General features: G+C 36.9%; 2 protein-coding genes across 2 annotated transcripts; both read left to right on the top strand.

The window, feature by feature from the left end:
- Positions 1-797: 797 nt before the first annotated feature.
- On the top strand, positions 798-3,368 carry LOC142624824 (peroxidase 24-like). The gene is made up of 5 exons (XM_075798568.1): positions 798-841; positions 1,506-1,650; positions 1,961-2,140; positions 2,623-2,788; positions 2,959-3,368. Exons 1-5 carry the CDS (start codon positions 798-800, stop codon positions 3,366-3,368), a joined length of 945 nt encoding a protein of 314 aa, XP_075654683.1.
- A 20,450-nt stretch (positions 3,369-23,818) lies between these two features.
- On the top strand, positions 23,819-26,278 carry LOC142625667 (peroxidase 3-like). The gene is made up of 4 exons (XM_075799344.1): positions 23,819-24,113; positions 24,417-24,608; positions 25,346-25,511; positions 25,727-26,278. Exons 1-4 carry the CDS (start codon positions 23,904-23,906, stop codon positions 26,131-26,133), a joined length of 975 nt encoding a protein of 324 aa, XP_075655459.1. The 5' UTR covers positions 23,819-23,903; the 3' UTR covers positions 26,134-26,278.
- The last annotated feature ends 244 nt before the right edge of the window (positions 26,279-26,522 follow it).

Genomic DNA, 26,522 nt, shown 5'->3' with positions numbered 1-26,522 from the left:
GGATCTCATCATGAAATTATTTCATGCCACTTGACTCAAATAAAACAAACAACAAAACAACAATTCACGATCTCTTTTTTTATTTTAAAAATCTGCATGTATTAGAAAAATCATATCTGTATATAAAGAAGATACTAAATCCGTTTTTATTTTAAGAAAAACTTAGATCTACATCTAAGAAAGATGTAGATCCATTTTGTTTTGAAGAAAAATTCAAATCTACATCCAAGAAAGATGTAGATTTGTTTTGTTTTGAAGAAAAAAAGTTAATTGCATGCAAATCTTTAAAACTAAGAAACAAATTATAGCAACAACAAAAACAAGATCATATTTTCACAATTTACATTAACAAGTAAGCATATGAATGTCTAAAAAAAATAAGAGAGCATGCATTATCACGATTAAAGAAATATAAGAACAAAAAGGGTTAGAGAACAACCTCTTGCATGAGCACACTTTGTTCTTGAAAGGATGTTTTAGGATTCAAAGAAATTTGTTCAATTCTCTTTGAAACCTAAAAACCCTAATTTAGGCAGCAACACTCAAAGAATGGATCAGGAAATATGGGTGATTTGAGAGCAAAAAACGTATGCCTCTTAGAGCATAACCAAAAGGTGCGGAATTATGAGGTTCATACTCTATTTATAAAGGCAAAAAATCTCTAAAAAATAGGTATGGATGATTAGGGTTTGAATCCGAGCTCATCCTTTTGCGAAAAGGTCGAAAAGGGTGTGCATTATCATCACCCAAAGGCCATTAGGCCAAAGCCCATCCAAGGAAAATTCGACACTCCAAACATGCCGAATTGGCTATTGGAGTCCGAACGTGCTTTCGTGTTCGAGTGCTAATTGGACTCTCTTTCTAGGGTTTTTAGCCGATCCTTGTACCTAGATGCGTTTTCATCCTCCGTCTATGATTTTTTATCTCTTTTTTGGATAATTCAAGCTTTTTAAGAACTATTATCTTGAATCAATTATCTTGACACATTATCTTGTGGATAAATCCTTTAAAATAGATCTTGATAAACTTCAGATTATCCACAATTTTATTGTTATCCAATCATCCATTTTATTCCTATGCATGCATCTCTATTTTAAACACTAATTATCAACCAATCACAAACTTATTCAATTAATTTTAATCGCTTGACCAATCAAAATTAATTTTAATTAATCGTGTGTGATCGACTCTTCCTAGACACAATGTATATGGATCGTGCAAACTTGATCATGGGATATCCTTCAATCCGATGGTCGGATTTGAAAACCGAAAACACCATTGCGATTGTTAGAATCTCAAGATCATTTTCATGATATGTAATAAATGACATGATGCATGTAATGCAAAGCCAAAATGATGTATGTAATGCAAGAACAAATGATGCATGTAATGCAAGAGTGATTTTTCTTTTGTATGTGGATGGTCACTCCAATCATTCTCCTTGATCAAATCATGAGTGCAAAATCGAGTGTGGTCGTTGGATTGCTTCTAGGAGTTTGACATAGACAAGAGTTGAGAAAACATTTTTACAAGGATAGTTGTCCCCTGGCTAAGGACATTGTGAAGGAAATCATTTGGAAACGTGTGGCAAGCAATTCAACTTTGCCTGCCAAGTTTATGAGGATGCATTTTCATGATTGTTTTGTCAATGTAATTCACATCTTTTATCTTTCTATCTCTCTCCATGCATTACATTCCTCATTATCATTCGTGTCTTAAAATTGCAATATTTAGGAATTAATATTTTTTTTTTTTTATAATTGTTGACATAGCTTGTTATGATTGATGCATAATAAAAAATTGTCAGTGGTAGACTCAATTGGAAGTGATATTATCCTAATCATAACATAGGTCATATCAACAATGTTCATGACTCACATTCATTTCTTAAACCATGAAACACATGCACTGTTATATGTTTACTAGACATCTAAGGTCTTAAATGGTTATAATGTATTAGGGTTGTGATGCCTCTATATTGCTAGACTCTACAGCAAATAACCAGGCTGAGAAGGTGGCAACTCCAAACCTGTCTCTGGGAGGATTCGATGTAATAGATGAGGTAAAAACAGAGTTAGAGAAGACCTGTCCTGGAGTAGTTTCTTATGCAGATATCATTGCTTTGGCTACTAGAGACTCGGTTTCCTACCAAGTAAGTATTGGAAATATTTTAGTGTGATTTGGAAACAAAATAGTAGCATTAGTGGGATGTGTTTGGTCTAAAAAACCATGTCAAGGCAGTGGAGTTGATGTTTTTGACCAAATTCCATCTCATTTCAAATGGAATGGAAACAGAAAGAGTCCCTTTCATGATTAAGATTAATTTCCAAACATCTAACAACGTATAGAATGTCATGTTATTTATCATTTAAAATAATGTGACACTAGATATACTTTTAGATTCATAAAATTTTAATCTGAACCATGAAACTATCTCCTTTCCTAGTTCTACACCTTCACTTGGTTTATGTTACTCTTTCAAGTATAAATACACACACCATTACCAAAATAACACTACCTTTACTATTCCTATAAATCAATTCTGCAAGCAAAATGCACTACCTTTCCTCAAGCTCAATTCTGCAAGCAAATGTAATCAAATGCTTGTGGAAATGATTGTAGTTTCAAAGGCCACTCTGGGAAGTACTTACCAGTAGGAGGGATGGAAGCATATCACATATTTCAGATGCCCTCAACAACATCCTATCACCATCCTTCAATTTCTGCATCCTAAAACAATCTTCTGCCAACAAAAGCCTCACAATTCATGATCTTGTTGTTTTATCAGGTAAAGATGATTACATTGTTTCACTAAATCAAGGTCTTTTCCATAAGCATATCGCGTATGTAGATGTAAAAAGCTATGCCTTATTGCTAGTCTTAAGTAATAACAATTTAACTCTTTCAAAATGATATCTTAAGTTGTGTCCAAATGTTTATCAAATTAGTTTTGGTTAGGTGGACATACAATTGGTGTTGGGCATTTCAATTTCTTCAGCCAAAGGCTATACAATTTCACACCAAGAAAAAATAATGCAGATCCTTCTCTAAACTCAACCTATGCTGCTTTCTTGAAAACCCAATGCAAAAGCCTCTCAAACAAAATAACTATCATACCAATGGATCCTGGAAGCCCCCTATCCTTTGACAACAACTACTTCAAAAACTTGAAGCTAAATCAATGTCTTTTCCAATCTGATGCTGCACTTTTAACCAACAATGAAGTTACCAATACTGTCAATGAGCTGCTTGACTCTCAAGATTTCTTCATGGAGTTTGGTCAATCGATGAAGAGGATGGGAGTCATTGGTGTGCTTATAGGAAGTTTGGGAGAGATTAGGAAGAAGTGTAATGTGGTTAATTCTTGAGAGTTAGTTGGTTTATAAGTGTGGCAAATAAGTTGTATTTTTTACTTTCTGTGTCACTATCAATAATTTATAAAAATAAATTCTCTTAAAAATTTATTCTTTATTTTTTAGATAAATAGAAAATATGCATAGATTAAGAATTAATAAGTCTGTTACATTACATACCAGCTTTATCAAAAGCTACAAGTTTTTCCACCGCATGTAGTGGTTCCAAAAATATTACAAAAGAGTAGATAGTTCCCAATCCGAGTCTTACCAATGCATCAACACATTGGTTAGTTTTGAGGTAAACATGTTCGATCCACTTATCGGGGATAGCTTTCAATAGGTTCCAAATAGAGATTTCATTTATAAGTTATGACTTAATCTAATATTCTTTTTATACTAATGCATGCACATGTAAATGTATATAATCATGTGGTTTGAATTTTTCTTAACTAAGTATATCAATATCATAATTCAACCTCCTAAATAAAAATATGACCGACTCTTCCCCTGTTTAATATAATCATCTATGTCCACGTTGCACTCAATAGTAGGTTTTTTTTAGGTAGGTTTTTTTTTCGGGGATTCAGCTAAGTTCATTTCCTTCACCAAGTGAGCTAGTTATAGGAGGGTGGTTGTTTTATTAAAGGAAAATTCGATCAGTACATTAAATAATACATATTCTAGATAGAACAAAAAAGAGAGAAAAAGTTAACGAATATTTTAAGGGTATTAGGTTAGAAAATATTTTTTTTTCAAACTTTTTATAGGAAAAGAAAAAAGTAATTAAAATTTTGACGACTTTTTTTATATTTCTCATTAAAGTGGTCTATTAACAAATACTTTAAAAGCACCCGTTAACCAGACCCATATACACTTATTCTAGAAATCTAATGGAAGCAAAGAATAATATATTTATTGACTGTTGGGGAAACAAAATGAAAACTAATCTTCCTGATGGCATCCCTTTTTCAAAGCACACATTTGTTAGTCTCCTTGTAATTACTGTGTTCATTTGAATTCTGCTTAAAGGCAGTTAGAAATTAGAACTCCAGAATGGTACTGTATTATTCACCAGTACTGTTTAACTGTTTATTGCTCAATAACAATAAGTCTCCTTTTTGCTCTAGGCTTATTGAAAGACATTCTTAATTTCTTATAGGATGTGAAATTTTGGATGCCAAAGTATATTTTTAATAGTGTTGAACTTGACAATAATTAGTTTTTGTTTTTATTTTTTGCTTCCTGCACAATATAAAGGTAAGAATATCCATGGACCATGTATTATTTAAACAAGTTATATAACTTATTAAAAATGTCATGTGACTAAAACTACACATGAATGTAGCCTTTTTAATAGTCATGTAGTGGATTGGAGGAAAAATTTTCTAAACTAGTTTAGGGGAAAAAAATTTTCAGGTAATATATGTTTCTTTTTTATTTTTTATGATTTGATAAATAAGAGAGGGGATTTGAACCCTGGATGTAGACGCTAGCATGTGTCAAACACTAATGTGGTGGCAGGGATGGAGCTATTGTTGGGCGTGGGGCAGTGGACCCCGCCAATTTTTTAAAAAAAAGACATATATATTAATTTTATCAATTTCGTTCAATAAAATTACACTTGGCCCTCTTACCAATTTTATTTGCACTCTAAAAGGCATAAAAAACAATTTATGGATCTAATCTAGAACAAAATTTAGCAGGCCCAAAAAATTTAGCATAACAACAAAAATCACAAATAACAAAGCTAAAGAAAATTTAACCCAATTAACTAAAATTTACCAAAAACATATAGCCCGGCCTTTCAAAATTTTAAAATAAATAAATAAATAAATAAATCTGTCATTCCATCAAAGACAAAGACCCCAAAAAAAAAAAAATTTAGGACATATGTGATTCATGTTAGGAACATATGTCATCATGTATTGGCTAATTCTTTGACAACGCACTTTACTTGTATTTGGCTAGACCTAGGATGTGTTTAATGCTTTAAGGAAAACAGTTTCAAGTTCAAGTATTAAAGCCATGCAAGTCTATCCAAGAATCAAGTGATGAAGTGCTAGATTTTAAATCTCAACAGCTAGCTTGACAGCTAGTATCTATCGAGATTTAAAAAGCTGTTTAAGCCTGAAACTCAACAGCTACTCTACAGATAGGGTATTTATCGAGAATTATGAAAATCAGATTTTCAGTTCTAATTTCATTCCAATCCGTGCGAATGTGTTTGGGTTTTCTTTTTTCACAACCCTAAACATATATAAGGATTATTTTAAGGGCCATCACAGGGAGCACAGTTGTACAAGTGTGAAGCAAAGAGTTGTTCATGCAAACTGTGACCAGAAACCTAGTTTGTCCTAGTTCTTTTTTCTCTTGAAGAAGCTGTTGTGTTTGTACACTATAGGGTTTTGTAACCAAGCAACTTCGTGATCTTCATCATGTAATAAAATAAAAAACTTTGAAGCCAACATCCTTCTCAAGTTGGTGATTAAGTCACGTACTGGGATTCGCGCATCTATTGGTTAGTCACGTACTGGGAGCCATGCATTAAAAGGAGAGATTGTCACTACAGAACAAGTTCAATTGGGTATTGGGGTAAGGGTTAAACTGTAGGTTGGTATACGGTACTAAGATTCTTTTACTTGTAACCGCTTGTCGTGATAATAGTGAATTCTCGAGAGTGGTAACCTTAAAATCACCCGATAGGGTTTTCGCCTTAGAGGTTTTCCTCATTTGAAAAGATATCACCTTGTCAACTTTATTTTTCGCTGCATTTTACTTTAGTTGGTGATTTGTTTGTGCTGCCACGTACATTGCATGTTAATTTGATTAATTAATAAACTTTGCTAATTAATCAATTAATTCATCACAAGGGGTCAATACTTTCTTGGCCTATCAAAAAAAACTCACAAACAAATAAACAAAACCCGAAGCCTAACCTAGAGACATAGAGGCTGAATGGCTGGATTGAAGCAGTGAAGGGAGAGGTAGTAGCAATAGCACGACAGCAGAAGAGCCGTTGGACTCACCCCTAGCCCTGACTCACCAAATCTGGTATTTCTCTGTCTCTCTCTCTCTCTCTCATATGAGCAAGAGCAACAAGTAAAAAAAAAAAAGTCCCTTTGTTACTGTCTGAAACGGGAGACAAAGAGAGAGCTATTTCACTTTTTAAGAAACTTAAATAATGACTTTAAAATAATAGTAGAAGTGACTAGTAATGGATTGATCATTGATATCCACCGACGTGTTGTGCATTGTGAGTTGAATTTTGTCTTTTTGTGCTTATATGAATTGAAATTTTTTTAATACTTAATAGTTATGCTTTTCTATTAGTCTTTTTTTTATTATACAAGATAGAATTTCTACTTTAACCTAATCTAAGTGTATGTGTGTGAAGCTCTCTCCTGGAGACTTAAACCCCGGCCTTGCCCCTTCCACACCCCACAAGCACTTATACTTGGGGGTACATAAAGTCAATGAATTGAAATTTTGTGTTGTGTACATAGTGCGACAACTTTTTTTTTTTTAATTTTTTCTGTTTGTGCCTTTATTTCTTTGTTCACTTGTTTATTTTGTTTACCAATTTGTGATTTTGATTTGTCTTTTTATATGTGTATACACACACACACACACTAAATGGAAAACTTTCTTAGATTATTGTGGGATATAGAAATTTAATAAGGTAATAATACCACGTGTCATACCCGAGGCCGAGAAGGCTAGTGCAATTCCAAGGAGACCATACCCTTGGACCATAAGGCCGGAGAGGCGAGCCATGGCCACATCAATGGCACATCACTAGAGGAGGCCACATTGTAGAGGAATAATTTTAGAGAAGGGGTTAGCCCCGACGTGACTGGAGGGATGATAGCTGCCACCACATTTAATGCACCCCACCAAACCTCCTGGCTGCATTTATGTGGAGAAGACCCCCAAACAGTGTTGTCTTGGTTGCCGTAACTCACAAAAGATTTGGGAGGGCGACTGATGAGACAAGCACTCGAGTAGTGTCCTGCACGATCAACAAGTAGAAGGCCAAGATCAGCTGAAAGAGGCTATATAATGAAAAAGATTCTCCTAAAAGTAGGGGCATGAATGATCCAGAAAGAGAAATATTGTAAAAAATTGTTCTTGAGATCAAACTAATATAAATATCTGTCCTCAGATATTTGCCGAGGACTAAGACTCTTCGTTATTCCTTGTCTTTTTCTTCTTCTTCAACTGTGCAAGGTAATTTGATTCAAGTTCCCGCCTCTACAAATTCATGGAATTACGTCAACTCATTTTTGGCACTTACAATTGGCGCCGTCTATGGGAAACTTCATTTAACCTACACACCTTCAAGGAGAACGCCAAAGGATGTCCAGTAGGGAAGGATCCATGAGTTCTCATCCTGACCGGCAAGACCAATTCGTAAACCTAGAAAACCGTCGAGATCATGAGATAGCCAGGTCCAAGTCGAAGAGCTCAAGACCAGCTTGTCCCAGTTAACGCATCCATCTCTCAAATGAGACCATTGGCCTAAGACGGGAGGTGAACCATTTACGCAGGCGAATAAGGCAGAACCAGAGAAACCGACGGAGTATGAGTCTCACTGCGAGCTCGGGCTCTAGTTCAGAGCCAGAACAGAGGTGCTGTAGGAGAAGTAGGACGCTTCCCAACAAAAAAAAAACTGATTCCTTTGAAGATTTGCACAGAGAAAGGCAGCATCGCAGGCAGCATAGACCCATCCCCCAGGGAAATAGGGATAGGGACGCCATGAGCAAGGCCCTTTTTCCAGATATCCAAGTCGCCCTTCACGAGGCGGATCGAGAGGGCCAAGCTACCCAAACGCTTCGCACAACCCACCTTCGTTGTTTACAACGGGAGGACCGACCCTATTGAACACGTTAGCCACTTCAATCTAAAGATAGCCATATACGCCTGAAACAAGGCTTTAATATGTAAGGTGTTTCCCTCCAGCCTCAACCCAGTGGCAATGAGATGGTTTGATGGACTACGTGAAAGGTCCATTGATTCCTACAAAGAGCTCACCATAGCTTTTGGTGCAAGGTTCGTTACGCCCAGTAGGGTGACGAGGACATTAGACTCCCCGCTAGCGTTGTCAATGAGAGAGGAAGAGACTTTGAGGATATGGCAGTATGCACCTTCAAGAGCGGGCTACCCACTGAGTCCGACCTATAGGAGTCCCTCGCCATGAAACCTGCTCGAAACATGAGATAGTTGATGGATCGGATAGACGAGCACAAGAGGGTGGAAGATGACCAAGCACAAATTAAGGGAAAGGCAAAGGGCTTCCATGACCGGAAGGATAACCGCTTCAATAAGACAGGGGGAAACTGGCCCAAGGTAAACTTCCACAATCAAGGACAGCTCAGTGAGGTCCAACCAGTCAACTCGGTGTTCAAGGTCCTAGTCCACCAAATACTGTAGAAGATCTGGAATGAGCCTTACTTCATTTGGCCACACAAGATGGGTGGAGACCCGACTCGAAGAAATTAGTCACTTTACTGCCAATATCATCAGGATAAAAGGCACACCACTAAGAAGTGCAAACCCTACAGTCGTACTTGAACCGTCTGCTTAAGGAAGGAAAGCTAGGAAAGTTTACGAACGAGACCTCGGCACAAAGGGGGGCCCCACATCAGGGACATCAAGGAGGGCCAGCATCGCGACTCCCCTTGGGAACTATTCATGTTATCCTTGCCGAACCTAAACAGGCATCAGCCTTTTCAACAGGGGTGATGTCCGTGTCTCCCCCCTATGCCAACTTTAGTTAAGAAAACCTCCGTAAGAGGGCCAGGACGAAACCTAGTCTGGTTATAGGTTTTTTAGAAGAAGACCTGGTCGGCAGTACTCAACCCCATATTGACACTCTGGTTGTCACGGTACATATTGGGGGGTTCGATGTGCATAGGGTAATGGTCAACGGGGGAAGTGGGGCTAAGATCATGTACCCTGATCTGTTTAGAGGACTAGGGCTATAGGAGAAATACCTGGAGAGTTACGGAGCCCCACTTATGGGATTCGACTGGAAAATGGTTATCCCGAAGGGAAGAATCAAGCTATCGGTCGAAATAGAGAAAGAGAAGGTGTTGGTGGACTTTATAGTGGTGGACGCGTATTTACCATATACAGCCATTCTAGGTCGGTCGTGGCTACACACTCTCAGAGCCGTATCATCCACTCTGCACCAAAAGTTGAAATTCCCGATTGAAGGTCGGATTGGAGAGATACTAGGGTGCCAAGACTAGACGAAAGAATGCCTCATCATAGCAATCAACCACCGAACCCCTCAAGAGCAAATGAACGAGGTACCCCCAAAGTTATAGCAGTTAACTCTTGTTGCAGCCGAGGCTAAGGACAATAGGGTTGGAGTGGCAGAGGCCTGGGAGAGCCTTACCAAGGTGGCTATTGGGAGCAGTCCCACAAATACTTCCAAGTAAGAGCGCATCTATCACCAACCGAAAGGAACGAATTTGTGGCTTTCCTCAAATAGCATATCGAGGTATTTGCCTGGGACCTATACGAAGTGCCAAAGATTGATTTGGACTTCATATGCCATTAGCTGAACGCGAATCCCAAAGCTCAGCCAAAGAAGCAGTCACATCGGAGATCCTTCGATAAGCATTCCAATGTAGTAAAAGAAGAAGTCAACAAGTTGAAACAAGCTAGGGCAATAAAGGAAATTTTTTTATCTAGAGTGGCTGGCTAACACTGTAGTAGTGAAAAAGAAAAATGGGAAGTGAAGAGTTTGCGTAGACTTCACTAATCTTAATAAGGCTTGTCCCAAAGACCCCTTCCCTGTTTCGAGGATAAACCAGCTGGTAGACTCCACCTTCGGACACCTTCGGATAAGTTTTCTTGAGGCTTTCCAAGGACATCACTAGATCCCTCTAGCGCTCGTTGACCAGGAAAAAATAGCCTTCAGTATTCCCTTCAGCAACTACCACTACCGAGTGATACCTTTTGGGTTGAAAAATGCAGGATCCACCTACCAAAGAATGGTGACCAGGATGTTCGAGGCCCACTTGGGTAGGAATATGGAAGCCTATATAGACAACATGGTGATAAAAAGTAAAGTTGTGTCCGAGCACATATAAGACTTGGAGGAAGCTTTTTCTGTGCTTAAGAAACACCAACTGCGATTGAACGCTTCAAAGTGTTCGTTCAGAGTGAGCTTAGGGAAATTCCTTGGCTTTATGATAACACACCGTAGCATTGAGGTCCACCCAGATCAGATCAAGGCCATAAACGACCTACGTTCACCCAGAACCCCAAAGAGGTGCAACAGTTGACGAGTATGACAGCTACCCTAAACAGGTTCATATCACGATCGGTTAACCGATGCAGACAGTCCTTCCAACTTCTACACAAGTGGAAGTATTTCTCCTGGACTGAGGAGTATGATCAGGCATTCCGAGAACTGAAGGAGTGTCTGTCAAATCCATTGGTGTTGTCTTATCATGGGCAAGAGGAGGTCCTCTATGCCTACCTAGTTGTCACAAACCACGCGGTTAGCCTCGTCCTAGTTTGGGTCGATTCCGGGGTTTAAAGACTAGTACACTAAGTCAACAAATCTTTGTAAGATGCCGAGATGAGGTACTCTCACGTGGAAAAAGCCATCTTAGCCTTCCTCCACGCTACCAAGAAGTTACCACACTACTTCCAGGCACATATGGTGGTGGTCCTGACCTAGATTCCCTTGCAAGCGGTATTACGAAAATCAAACTATTCTAGAAGGGTGGTGCAGTGGGGAACTATGCTATGGGATTTTGACATCAAGTACCAGGTGAGGAAATTAATCAAAGTCCAAGTCCTGGCTAACCTTGTCGTCGAGTTCTCAGAGGATTAAACCAAGGAGGGGATACAAAGCTAGGAAGCTGTAGGAGTTTTTACTGCTGAAATTTCCCCTCCATGGACTGTGTACATTGATGGGGCTACCAACTAGAGGGGCTTGGGAGTTGGAGTTTTCATCATCTCCCTAAACAGGATAGTTCTTGAAAAATCCCTAAGGCTGTCATTCTCGGCCACTAACAACGAGGCCGAGTACGAGGCATTATAGTCAAGATTGGAGGTAGTAAAATGCTTAGGAGGAAACAACATAAAGGTCTTCAGTGACTCCCAACTGATAGTGGGTCAAGTACGGAGAGAATACGAGGCTAAGGATGCAAGGATGCAAGCCTATTTAGGCAAGATAAAGCAACTCCAGGCACACTTTAAAGAGTTCACCTTGAAGCAAGTACCACGGTGCAGAAATTCCCATGCTGATTCACTAGCTACACTAGCAACAATGTCTGATGGCGCCCTGCCACGGTTAATCATAGTGGAAGGTTTAGACAAGTCGAGGTGGAAGGACTAGAGCCCAACCATGGTGCAATTTGTCTGAGCTGGACCCAACTGGATGGACCCTATAATCACATTTCTAAGGAGTGGAGACCTGCCAAAGGATAAGGTAGAGGCCATAAAGACCTATAGGCACGCCCCACAGTACTAGCTATTTCAAGAGCAAAAATTGTATCGATGGTCTTTTTCTAGGCCATACCTATTGTTGTGAAATTTTAAAATACTCGCAAGTATACGAACTGTACCGAAGTATAGTTTGACAAGAACGAGGTCGAACCCACAGGGACTTGAATGAACGTAGGAAAATTAATTAAATCTTAACCAAATTAATCCTAATCTAGTTTAATAAAAATTGTTTGTTTTGAAATTAAAAAAAAACTCAGCAAATAATCAAATTAAGTAAATAGTTAAACTAAATAAAAGATATAAAGCAATAAAAAGATGTAAACAATCAAGGGGAAGGAATTAAGGTTTTGGAATCCACCTTGTAAGTCATATCAGCATATATTTATGATCATTAATTTTTTCCCAACTCACTACATGATAATCTAGAAATCAATCTTGCTATCATGGAAAATATTTCCATTAAAATCCTTATTTTAAAAATCAAAAGCATGTTCTTCTTCGCTTCTTAAGTACAAAATCAAATTATCAATTGTATCCATAGCCAAACAAATCACAAGATATATCCAATTCTAAAAATCAAATCATAAATTATATCCATTGACAAACAGATCACAAGCGATATCCAATTTTATAATCAGGAATTAATAAACCAAGCATTCAATTAATTAAGATAAATCCTAAATCATGAGAAAAACATGATTGAACTCATATCTAGAATCTCATCTTAGTCAATTGATATGAAGTAAGAACAATTTAAATCATTAAAGAACAACTATTGTGGGAAAAATCAAATCACATAAATATTACTAATAATCCTCAACAAGGTTTCATCCTCAACCCTAATTATAAATTTAGCTACTCATTGTAATTAAAATAAAACACAAGAATAAAATACTAAACATTAAACTAAACAAATAAAATAAAACTAACTGTCATGGAAGAAAACCAAAGAAGTAGCTGCACTCTCTATATTCAGCCTCCAGCCCTAGCACTGGCCTCCCTTGAATTTTGCCCTAAAGAGCCTTTAAATAGGTCAAGAAATCCTATTATAAGTTGAATTCCCGTTTGGGGAAAATTCTAGATTTTTAGGCTTCATTTAACCAACAATTTTGGCCCATTTAACGTCAGAATTCAGACTTTTGGTAAACTACAAAGTTGTAGCCCTTTAAGTTAAATTTCCAGCCCAACTTGAATCATCTCGATTGGACATCTGACCTAAAATTTATGACAAAAATACTTACTGATGTGCAGGCTGGAATCCTAATCCGAATTGAACTTGGATTTGATGCAAATTTCCTTTGATTCCCTGCTCCAATTGGACTTAAATTTAATTGGGTTGGTGTTCTTTAACTGCATCATGGCCCTTGTAAAAGTAAAGTCCATTAGCTTTCTTCTTTGCACAAATCCATTTATTTAATTCCATCCTCCTACAAAAGATAAATTCACGCAATAAATTCAATTAAGCACAAAATTGATTATTCATCATTATTCCAAAACCAAATATAAAATGCACGAATTACCTCAAAATAAGTATGATAATGCTTTCGAACAATAATATAAATATGCAAAATTAAGCTATTATCAATGCACATCACCTATTAAGTGTACACCCAGAAGCAGTGGAGCCATTGTTGGAAGAGCTACACAAAGGGATTTGTGGGAGCCACACAGGGGGAAGATCCTTGGCTCATAGAGCCTTTACTTAGGGGTATTGGTGGCCTAGTATGCAGAAGTTCGCTCGGGATTACGCGAGGAAATGTGATCAATTCCAGAGATACACCCCAAATATCCACTAACCTGGATGGGTTCTGAATCCACTTTCTAGCCCATGACCTTTCACTCAGGGGGGTTTAGATATCGTGGGCCCATTCCCTCGAGCTACTGCAAATCGGAGATGGCTGCTCGTTGGGATTATTTCACGAAATGGGTAGAAGCCGAGCCATTGGCTAATATCCGAGACCAGGACATGAAGAAATTCATGTGGAGGAACATTGTCACACGATTCGGCATAGCTTACGACTTCATATCTGACAACGGAACACAGTTCAACAGCAAGACTTTCAGAAGATATTGTAGTGAACTTGGAATCAGGAACAACTACTCTACCCCTGCATAGCCACAAGGAAATGGGCAAGCCGAGGCCACCAATAAGGTGATCCTTGATGGGCTAAAGAGAAGACTAGATGAGGCAAAAGGGAAATGGGTAGACGAGTTCCCCCATGTGCTATGGTCATACCAAACTACCCCAAGAAGATTAACCGGGGAAACCCCCTTCTCCATGACATATGGAGTGGAGGCAGTTATACCCATGGAAATGGAATTCCCAACGATGAGAATTGATCAGTTTGAAGAGCATAATGTTGGGAAATTTAGACCCCGGCTGATAGAATTAACAAGTTTTAAACCCAAATTGTTAATTAGATTTATTATGTATAAAACTTGTTAAAACAAACACACATCAATATCATGTTAATATCATGCATAGCAGAAAATTAAATAAGACAAGATATGATGACCTAGGAAAACTAATGAAACAAACTAGTTTCACAATAAAAACTTAGGGGGAAATCTTCTCGAAAAGCAATTCACAATAGTAAAAAGATGTTTCAAATCTAGTATAGAACCTTTGTCCCTAGACTCTTCAATCCCGCAAATGAACTTACAGCAGAAACCTTCTATTGCTTTAAAACCCCTAAACTCTTCAATATATGAATGCCACCCTTTTTGCACAGATGCACGACTCCTAATACGTGACTAACTCACCAACTTGAAGAAGATGTTGGCTGCAAAGTTCTTCACTTCATCAATAATGAAGATCGAGAAGCATTTGGTTACAAAATCCTAAGGCACAAAGACGCAGTAGCTTCTTTCAAAAAGAATAATCACTCGGTCACTTTTTGCATATTTTCTTTATGTATTCTCATATGTGACAGCCTCTAAAATAAGCCTTATATATGTCTAAGGTTTTGAGAAAAGAAACCTTACACATACATGTCAACATGGGCCAAAAATTAGATCTGGAAATCTAAATTTCATAATTCTCGACAGATAGTATCTGTCAAGCAGCTGTCGAGACCTCGATAGATAGCTATCTGTTGAGAGCTGTTGAGCTTTAATGAATTAGCACTTCTTCACTTGTTTCTTGGATAAATTTACATGACTTCAATACTAGACTTGAACTCTTGTTCCTTGAAGTACTAAACTCATCCCAGATCTACCCAAATACAAGTAAAGTGCGTTTTGTCAAAGGATTAGCCAATTCTAAATTGACATATGTTCCTAACATGATTCACATATGTCCTAACACATAACAATGATGATCAACTGTGTGCAAGTCTAGACTGGGCCGAGGAGAAAAAAGAGATGGCAACAATAAAACTAGGCCACTACCAACACAAGTTGAGGTAGGGTTACAATAAGAAGGTGAAGTCCTGGCCAGTTGTGCCAGGGGACCTTGTCCTCAGGAATGTGGTCGAAAATACGAAAAACCCATCCTAGGGCAAATTGTGGCCAAAATGGGAAGGCCCTTATCGCGTCACCTCAATAGCAGGCATAGGTGCATTTAGACTAGAGGATCTGGATGGAAACACTGTACTACGACCCTGGAATGTAAGTAACTTGAAAAGATATTATCATTAATGGAAGTATATCTCATTCGTTATTCCTGTGTTATTGCATTTAAGGGTTAAACAGAACCTCGGTCATGTCTGGTCCCTCAAAGTCATGCCTTGGATAAATTAACGTCTCAATAAATTCTCTATGGATTAAACAGAACCTTGGCCATGCTTGGTCCCTCGAACCCATGCCTTGGGTAAATTAATGCCTCAATAAATTCTCTAAGGGTTAAACAGAACTTCGGCCATGCTTGGTCCCTCGGACCCATGCCTTGGGTAAATTAACGCCTCAATAAATTCTCTAATGGTTAAATAGAACATCGGCCATGCCTGGTCCCTCAGACCTATGCCTTGGGTAATGCCTCAATAAATTCTCTAAGGGTTAAACAGAATCTCGACCATGCTTGGTCCTTTAGACCCATGCCTTGGGTAAATTAATGCCTCGATAAATTCTCTAAAGATTAAACATAACCTCAGCCATGCCTGGTCCCTCAGACCACGTGCCTTAAGTAAAATAAAGCCTCACAATTTCACCAAGGATGAGACCTCAGCATATGCATCATCATGAAAAAATAAGGACTCACCCTGGGTTTTGATTAAAGGATTCTAAAGGTACATTCATAAGGTACTCTTAAAATGAGAGACCTCAAACACCCCTTTTTCTACTAAGTGTTTCGTTTGTCTTTAAGGACTTAAACATTCCTATTTATTAAACAATTTTTAGTACCAACACATAGTTATGTTTCTCACTATTTACATGGGCGTAATTTACTTGAATTAATAACAATTCATTACTATTAGCTTTTTGTTAAAGTATGGGTTTTCACCCTTAGAAGCATCATGAATCTAACCTCTCAACAAAAGGCGGAACAGTTACTACATCCAATCAGAGATAAATATTGTAAGAAAAATTAAAGTTCACTTGTCATAAAGCAAAAGTTAATGTCTTTTCATTAATCAAAAGGAAAGATGCATCATAAACCATGGCAAATTGCCACCAAAAAAAAAAAAAAAGGTACAAAGGAAGAAAAGAAAAATCCTAAGCTAAGTCTGGGCTGAAGGAGGAGGATCTTCTTTACTGGCTGGCTGGCTGGGAAACAGGAGGATCAATAGCCTTGCCCAAGGTGGCCTTCTTCTCTTGGGTTATGGCTTAAGGCTTGACTGGCTCAGACTCCTTTGTCTTAAGAGCAGCTTCCTTACCTTGGTCAGAGTCTTAGCTTCCTTGCCTTTGCCCTTATCCTCTGGTTGAGTTCTACCCTACGTAATCTCCTTGCTCTTGGCCACTTCTGCCCCTTGGCCTAGGTTACTGACCTTGCAAGGCCTTTTGGAAATCTCAAGGGGGGAAGAGGGGCCTGGATGCTAGGAGGCTACACCAGTGTTGTTGTAGCAGGGGTAGTATCCGTCTTAGGGCCCGAGACTGCTTCAGGAGCTTCTTGGAGGTCTTATGGATAGTACACATTTTCAGCCCTCCTCTACTCCAAGGTAGTAGGAACTCCAGCTAGGTTTAATGTCTCAGTCCACACCTCGAGGCAGTAGTGCCTACAGACCCCAGCCAACTCATCAGTCAGGCAAGCCTCGATCTTTTGCACTCCAAGATCATAGAACTTTTTCTCCAAAGCATCCATAGCTGCCTAAGCCGCCCGAGCAACCTCCTTAGCCTTCTCTAGCTCTGCCTTCAAATCCACAACTTGCTGGTTGGCCATGGCCAGTTGATGGTGGAGTTCCATGGTATCACTACCCCATCCAGCTCCAGTCGAAAGTTCCACGCCGGGTTCAAAGGGCGTACCTCAGCCACGTGCTCAACCTCCTTACCCTTAGCCGAGGAAGCCCTTCCCTTTCCCTTAGCCATCTTGGGAATCTTTAGAGAAACCCCCTCATTGTAGGGGACCAACTCCCCCTCTTCGACCACCTCTTTATCCTTCTTCCTCTTCTTCAGATTAGCAGGCGCGAAGGGGTTAGCTGAAAAAGGAGAAGGAGGAGGAGGAGGAGGAAGCTCAAAGCCCGAGGCATCCTTAGGCGCCGACCCCTTAGACCTTCCCGCGAGGAGTTCATGGAGGCCTAACCCTTTCTTCCTCTTTAATGGCATTTCTTTTTCTTCTTCTTCTTCTTCTTCTTCCAAACTGCTGGTTATGTGCACGACGACGAATTCGAAGGAACGAAGGTAGGAGGAATGAAAGCCTGAAGATCTATCAAGTTCGTCTTCCAAGTCTGAGACCTAAATCACAGGCTCTCCCTGCTCCTCTCTCTCTCTTCCTCAAGTCAAAATTGGTCTATCTCCTCCTTGAGTGACAGGCACAAGGAAGCTATTTCTTCTCTCAGAACTATTTCTTCATGGGGAGAATGATGGGAAGGCAGCTCAACCTGCACAATACCTTCTCGAGCTAGGAATCCAGGCATTGAGACGTCAATCCAAGCCAGTCGAGGATCACCTGCTCTAATCACGTTGCCCACGTCCTGAAACTTATCAGACGGGGGCTTGATGTCAAGGATAAGATAGACAACTCTCAATTGTCTATCCTTGCTCACAAACACCTCGAATCTCAGCACCCTGTTAAGATCTGGAACATTGACAAAGTTGAGATTGGGAGCCACGTATCTTTTATCTAGGAAAAAAAAAAAAAACAAGAAGCAAAACCATAGTTAGAAAGGCGAGTCATCTGTTAGAGGGAAACAAACTACTAAAGGAATGAAGAAAGAAGGAAACTACAAAACTAATTCTAGTGTTAAAAGACCTAAACCTAGGGTACCCCACCTAGTGCTCCCTCCAAGGTTGGGCAGTGAAGACCGTCACGTCATTCACCTGAGACAATCAGAAAGTCATCTTTCATGCCCTTGTTGGATTTGGGGAGACACGAGATGAGCCTAACGTCGGAAGACCTAGACTTAAAATAATAGCCCAAGTCTGCAAGCAGATGGTAGTCAAACATCCAAACAACGTCGTGCCAGGTGAGGCCCAACTCCATTTGCTCGTTGAGAGCATCTACACTACCTAAGACTTTAAACAAGTTGGGCAGGCATTGATAAGGGCATATCCTATGGGCGATCAGGTAGTCCTTGGTCACTCTATCCATAGGAAGCCTCATTCCCCCTTCTATGAAGGTGATCATGGGAATAATGATCTCCCCCTTTTTTCTGAGGGCATGCCAGTCTCCTAGAGGGTAATATCACAAGGAGACTTCTTGGGGAATATGATACAGCGCCCTAAACCCTCCATACCAGCAGGGGAATCTACTCAATGAGCAAACCTACCCATCTAAGCAAGCTAAGGCGAGGTGAAGGAGCTTTTTTGAAGAAAGAAATAGAAGACAAAAGGTCGAGGAGAAAATAACCTAAGAATAAGATTAGGATAAACAGGGAACTTATGAAAATAATGAATAAAGTCACTTCAAGACCTTCTTGAAAGTTTGAAGGTTTAGAAAATGGGAGAAATGAATCCCCCAGGCACCTTATATAGGAGGTAGAATTGGGTGGGGATTAATTACCCCGCCCAAATTTTAAGGAAAAATACCAGCCATAGGATCTTCATCTCACTGTAGGACGTAGTGGACAAGGCGCCGCATGGAGCATTGAATGAGACGTTACAAACTTTGAAGCTCCAAGAGCGATTACAAGGCATACAAAGTGATGTTCTCACGTGGAAAATTCAAAGAAGCGTGTGGAACCAATTACCCAAAGTCAAAACCCCATTTTTCTCCTCAGACAAGAGGGAAAAATTGGAGTTTTTAGTGGCTATTATGGCATACAGAAATTTAATAAGGTAATAATGCCACGTGTCATACCCAAGGCCGAAGAGGTCAGTGCAGTTCCAAGGAGACCATACCCTCGGACGGTAAGGCCAGAGAGGTGAGCCATGGCCATGTCAATGGCATATCATCAGAGGAGGCCACACTGTAGAGAAAGAACTTCAGAAAGGGGGTTAGCCCTGACGTAACAGGAGGGATGGTAGCTGCCATCACATTTAATGCACCCCACTAAACCCCCTAGCCACATTTATGTGGAAAAGGCCCCCGAACAGTGCTGTCTTGGTTGCCACAACTCACAAAAGATTTGGGAGGGCGTTTGATGAGACAAGCACTTGAGTAGTGTCTTGCACGATTAACAAATAGAGGGCCAAGATCAACTGAAAAAGGCTATATAATGAAAAAGATCCTTCTGAAAGTAGGGGCATAGATGATCCTAAGAGAGAATTATTGTAAAAAATCGTTCTTGAGATCAAACTAATATAAATATCTGTCCTCGGATATTTGCCGAGGACTAAGACTCTTTGTTATTCCTTGTTTGTTTCTTCTTCTTCAACTATGCTAGGTCATTTGATTCAAGTTCCCGCCTCTACAAATTCATGGCATCACGTCAACTCATTTTTGGCACTTACAAGTATCATAATGATTTTTTTTTTTTATACTTTGCCCCTCCTAATACCAAGTTCTGGCTCCATTCCTCTGTGGCGTTTGGTACAGAGTAATATTTTAGGATTCTCAGGAATGTTTAAAGATTCCCATTTTTTGTTGCAAATCACACTAGGGAATCAGATTGCAAGGGAATCTGAATTCCCCCTTTAACCCCCTTTCAGTAGGAACGTGGATTCCCTTTAAAACAGGTAGCTATCCAAATTCCCAAATTTAAAGGAAATTGTATTTTTTATAAATTGAAAATTTTAACACTTTTTCCTTATCATTTAAGCAATTAAGATAAAATATAAAACAATCATCAATATCTTTTCCTTTGTCTTTATCTCTTGACACCTATATAAGATTATCTTTTTCCGCCAAAACAAAATAAACAAGATAGACAACTCTGTTGATATATTCATTAACAAAGTTCTCTTTAGGTTTCAAGCGTGAAAAAAATATTTTGAAATGTTAGACTATAGTTTTAATGAATTTGTCATAATTTATAATTTGTTTTTCATTATTTATTTAGAGGAAGATTTTTTTTTTAAAGACTTATATTGGATTTACAAATCTAAGGATAGAATAGAAAAATAAATAATTCAATTAAGATTCCTAGAAATAAACCAAACATTATAATATCACATTTCTAGGAATTTTATTAGATTCTCAATTAAACCAAACATAAGAATAGTTATATTCCTAAGCATCTAGATTGTAAGGTATCACATTCCCAGTAATCTAAATGCTAAGAGTAATGTAGATTTCTCCATACCAAACTCAATTTTAATCTAGAAGGCTTTCTTGTTAATATTTGCTTTCTAAAGTACTGATTATGCTGACATGTCAAATTTTTTGGTGCTGTTCTCCACCTCCACAAGGTTTGAACGCAAAATTTACTTATTAGCTAATCATTATTGAGGTTAATACAATGGATTGAGAATCACATCTTATTTGTGTGTTCTTTAATAATATAGCATTATTAATTTTATCAATAGTTTAATAAAACATCATTGACTTTGACATTATTGTAAAATTCTTCTATAACAGAAAAATCATCACACCCAAAAAATTTGGGATTTGGCAAACAACTCCGTGTTCCTTTGACTAGATATAATCAAAGTTCCTAGTGATTGATACTTTTTTTTTTTAGACATATCATTTCTCTTCTTCTTTTTTTATAGGAAAAAAAAATTATGAATAATGTTACAGTTACATACTATTTTACAATATTTTTACAAACTATTAATATTTCAAATTTCTTATTCATTTTCATTTAGGCTCACTATTAATATCACTTTTTCATTTACTAATAACTACTTACCACATAAGTTTGTAAAAAATTTTGTAAAAATATTTGAATCTCTATCATTACTATAAAATATTATATATATATATATATATATATATAAGCAAACAATTTGATTGCACCAGAAAGTTAGTTGTAGTACTTTTTTTTTTTTCTTTAGAAAGTTGTAGTACACGTTCTTGGCTATTTAAATCTATTAAACATGGAGGCGAAACCGTGTAAGCATGAATATATCTTGGGCATTAAGTAAAAAGTCAATACAAAATAATATGGATTCAGTCACATTTGATCTATTTCATCAACTGAATTCAACCTTAACACCGTTACTCGGTCCAGCCTCCAATCCATCTCGGACAACATGGAGGCGAAACCATGTAAGAATGAATATATCTTGGGCATTAAGTAAAAAGTCAATACAAATTAATATGGATTTAGTCACATTTGATCTTTTTCATCTCAGCTGAATTCAACCTTAACACGGTTACTCGGTCCAGCTACCAATCCATCTCGGACAGCCCAGCTTGAGCAACCAAGCACGGTGATGATTTCATCTTAAGCTACCCAAAGACCAATCAACTCATTAATTAGTCATAAATATTAAAAAAAACCATGTCAATAATTACTACTGTCCATGATGACAAAGATTAAGAAAAACAGCCATAAAAGATCTTACATAAATGAAAGAAAAAAAAAACATAGATGTGATATTTGAATTGCGGAAATTATTTATTTATTTCAAAATAATATTTACTGACATAATCATCAGATGTTCATTGACGAGCACTACATCAATTCTTTTTTCTTTTTTTTTTTGGTAGGTATCTATTGTCCACATCGGCTGTACCACAAATTAATTGAATAATGTATCATAGAAGATAGCAAATTAATTCTGAAAAGCTTATCAACAAGGATAGGTATTGGCTTTAATCTGAAAAGTTGTATGCTTCCTTCTACGTCAAAAAAGTTCTTATTAGTATAAGACCCATGCATCATGGGAGAAATTGTCAGATTTGAATATTATAAAGTTTCATATTAAGCATAAGAGCACTCATATTAGTTAATGTATAATATTATAAAGGAAAAATTATGCTCATCAAACTTCAAAAATCATCCACATTAATATATGTCTAAACTTGTGTAAATTTGAATTGTTGCTACATAATAATGTAAATATATACTATTATTATTAATATACAAATCTAATTTTTAATACTTTTTTACTCATATGCAGAGAGAGAGAGAGATAAAAATGATTTGAAGGAGTAATAAATAAATTAATAAAAAATGATATTTCAATAAATGTATTATGAAGTAGATAACATGATACAAGTATTTTTACAAATATGATTATATAAAATGGGTTTTACTAATATGTGCCCTTAGAGCATACAATAGTAAACTATTTTATAAAACTTTTTATAGAAAAAATAAAAAGTTATGAATTTTTTTCAGAACTTTTTTAGTTCTTTGTAAAATATTACTAAAATAGATGATTAACGTGTATCATAAATGCATATATTAACTAGATCCATATAAAATAAATAAAATTATCTTCACATTAAGAAATTTGTCAAAAAAGTTAGTCCTTTTTTTTTTCATTTTTCTATAAAAAGTTTCATACAATAGTTTGCTAATATATGTCTTAAGGGTATACATTAATAAAACCCAAATAAAAGATAAAAAAGAAATGCAATATATCTTATTTGAGACAGTAGTCTTTCACTGGTCACTAGTCTAAGATTCTGTAAACTTCCACATCATAGAAAAAAGAAAAGGCATGCAGGCTATATCCGTTGCACAACTAGCAAAGAAACCTCGATGGAGGATGCAACAAATTCGACTAAATTTGCGTTAAATTCAATTTGTTTTCAATTTGTGTTGGCATTTGGTAGGAATAATTAGTTCAAACGGCTCCCACCAGCCAGATTGTTAATCTAATGCAGAAGAACTTAGTGTGTGTTTATTTCCAAGAATAAGGCATGCATGTTCGACCATACTTCCGATTGTATTTTTTAGTGAAGAATAAAGACTGTTTCAAAATAGTTTATTTAGTTATTTTCTGTACTGTTAATAAAATATAATAAAAAAAAGAAGAAGAAATAAACTAGCTTATAATTAAAATCCAAATGCATACAAAGTCAGCAAAGAAGTGAAGCACCGAGTCACTGACCCTACACTACAGTACGTAAGAACATATGTCATAATAGCAACAACCAATTAAAAGTCCTCAAAATTTTAGAATCGGTCATGTCTGTCATGAAAAAACATGTCACATCCATATACTATTCTCTGCATGTGCCTTTCTCGATTCAAAATTATCAGCTTCTTACATCATTCTTGATAAGGAAAAGAAAGAAGACATTGTAATGTCTAAGTAGACTCGATCGAGATCTATACACAACATTGATAATTGAAATCAATATATATATATATATATATATATATATATATATATATATATAACTGCCCTAACCAATTGACGGTGTTCCCCTAAATAATCTATTTGCTATGTTAGGTAATTTTAACAAATACAAAGAAAGAAATATATAAAAAGTGGTAAGCCAAGTCAAACAATCTCTCCCTATGGACCCTATCACAAATCTCAAAATCAACTATACAGATTGAACATTATTTAAATTAATTTTACCTTGCTGTAATGAAACCATTTACTCGGAGAAAGAAGACCATTACCTCTATTTAAGGATGCAATGCTTGTGTTGGAAAAGTACGCAGTAGAGCAAAGAAACAAAGAGAGAGAGAGAGAGAGATGAATACTAATTTGAGTTCCTTCTTTATCTTTATAGCAGTGTTTGGGCTTCTAGGAGTTTGCCATGGACAGTTGAGAATGCATTTTTATGAGGAGAGTTGTCCCCATGCTGAGGAAATTGTGCAGGAAATCATTTGGAACCGTGTGGCAAGCAATTCAACTTTGCCTGCCAAGTTTCTGAGGATGCATTTTCATGATTGTTTCGTCAGGGTAATTCATCTCACTCCCTTTTTTCTCTTTTCATGAATTACACCTCTCCTTATGATATATGTCCTAAAATTACAATAAATCTAAGAATACAACATTTTTTACAACTATTAACATGACTTCTTATAATTGACACATAATAAAAGTATTGTCACTAGTAAACTTAGGTGGAAGTGTTAATTTTTAAATCATAATGGGTCATGTTAGTTACCTTCATAGCTAGCATTCATTTCTCACACTAGGAAACACATGCTTTGTTATATGTTTACCAAACATCTAAGGTCTTGAATGGTAATAATGTGTCAGGGTTGTGATGCCTCTGTACTGATAGACTCTACCCCAAATAACTTGGCTGAGAAGGCAGCAATTCCAAACCTATTTTTGGCAGGATTCGACATAATAGATGAGGTGAAGACCGAGCTAGAGAACACCTGTCCTGGAGTAGTTTCTTGTGCAGATATCGTTGCTTTGGCTGCTAGAGACTCAGTTTCCTACCAAGTAAGTACTAAAAATATTCTAGTGTGACTTGGAAAAAAAACTAAGCACAAGTGGAATGTGTTTGGTTTGAAAAACTAGGCCAAGCTAGTGAAGTTGATGTTTTTGACCAAATTCATGATTAAGATTTTATTTCTAATATATCTATCAGTGTATAAAATGTCATGTTATTTAAAATTTTATATAATATGACACTATATATATATATATATATATATATATTGATATTTATTTAAAAAGTCTGAATTTGGAAAGGATGGAATGTAAAACTCATGTTTTACACCATTTAATAAGTGATTGTCATGTCAGCATATTACTTAGAATTTAATACATCCCACCACGCCAAATAACATCTCAATAAATTCTCAATTTGATTGGATTTATATATGGGTATTAGAATTGATTAGGTGTGGTTGTACTTATTCTTAAATATATGATAAGATGTTGCGGCATATTAGGATTGAAGGGGTAAAATATGAGTTTTACACCACATCCTTACAAAATTTAATCTCTTATTTAAAATTACGAAACTGATCCGTTTCAAATGAAAATGATGCTTTTCGACTTTTGCACCAATTCACCTAGTTTACGTTATCTTTTAAGGGAAAATCTACCATTTTTGTTTCTATAAATTAATTTCGCTAGCAAAATGCTATACCTCAAGCTCTTTCTATCTTCTTTTTTAAATAACATACTGAATTTAGCATTAGGTAATCAAGTGCTTGTGAAAGTGATTGCAGTTTCAGATGCCAATTTGGGATGTACTTACCGGTAGAAGGGATGGAACCATATCACACGAGTCAGAGGCCCTTGCCAACATCCCATCACCATTCTTCAATTTCACCACCCTGAAGCAATCTTTTGCTAACAAAAGCCTTACAGTTCATGATCTTGTTGTTTTATCAGGTAAAGATTCTATAATGGGGGAAAAAGTTTATATAATAAGCTTGCAATATGATAACATGCTTTCAATAATACTTTGTTCACAAAGTATTATTATATTACAAATGTAGATGTAAAAATTTAAGCCCTGTTGCTAGTAGTATTAAGTAGTATCAATCTATTTCTTTCAAAATGATATCCTAAGTTGTCCAAAATATTGATAAATTAATTTTGGTTAGGTGGACATACAATTGGTGTTGGGCATTGCAATTTCTTCAGCAACAGGCTATACAATTTCACAGGAAAAAATGATGAAGATCCTTCTCTAAACTCAACCTATGCTGCTTTCTTGAAAACCCAATGCAAAAGCCTCTCAGACAATGTAACTATTGTGCCAATGGATCCTGGAAGCCCCCTATCCTTTGACAACAATTATTATAACATCTTGAAGCAAAACGAAGGTCTTTTCCAATCTGATGCTGCACTTTTAACCGATAGTGAAGCTACCTACAATGTTAATGAGCTGCTTAACTCTCAGAATTTTTTCATGGAGTTTGCTCAATCGATTATGAAGATGGGAGCCATTCAAGTGCTTACGGGAACTTCGGGAGAGATTAGGAAGAACTGTAGTGTGGTGAATCCTTGAGAGCTAGTTGGTTTATAAGTGTGACAAATGAGTTATTATTCAATTTTTGTGGTATTATGAATAATTTTGTTGATGTACTTGTTATGGACTAATCGTGAGGCCAACAAGATTATCTATCAATAAAAATCTTCTCTCACTTTATGTATTTTACTTTATACCATACGAATGTCTATCACATCTCTATAATAAAGAATAAAAAATGTCTATCGTATCTCTTTCATAAAAAATAAAAATTGTCTATCACAATTCTATCTCTCTCTATAAAGAAACCAAAGTTTAACACTAAAAAACAAATTCAAACGCATAACATACTACAATTTTTAGAGCATAATTTGAAACACTATGAGAGTTGACAAGTAACTTTTATTCGGTTATCTATTTGTGTTTTC

The sequence above is a fragment of the Castanea sativa genome, chromosome 2 (genome assembly GCF_040712315.1).
Source record: "Castanea sativa cultivar Marrone di Chiusa Pesio chromosome 2, ASM4071231v1".
Taxonomy (NCBI): Eukaryota; Viridiplantae; Streptophyta; class Magnoliopsida; order Fagales; family Fagaceae; genus Castanea; species Castanea sativa.
This window is presented reverse-complemented; position numbering and strand designations above follow the sequence as displayed.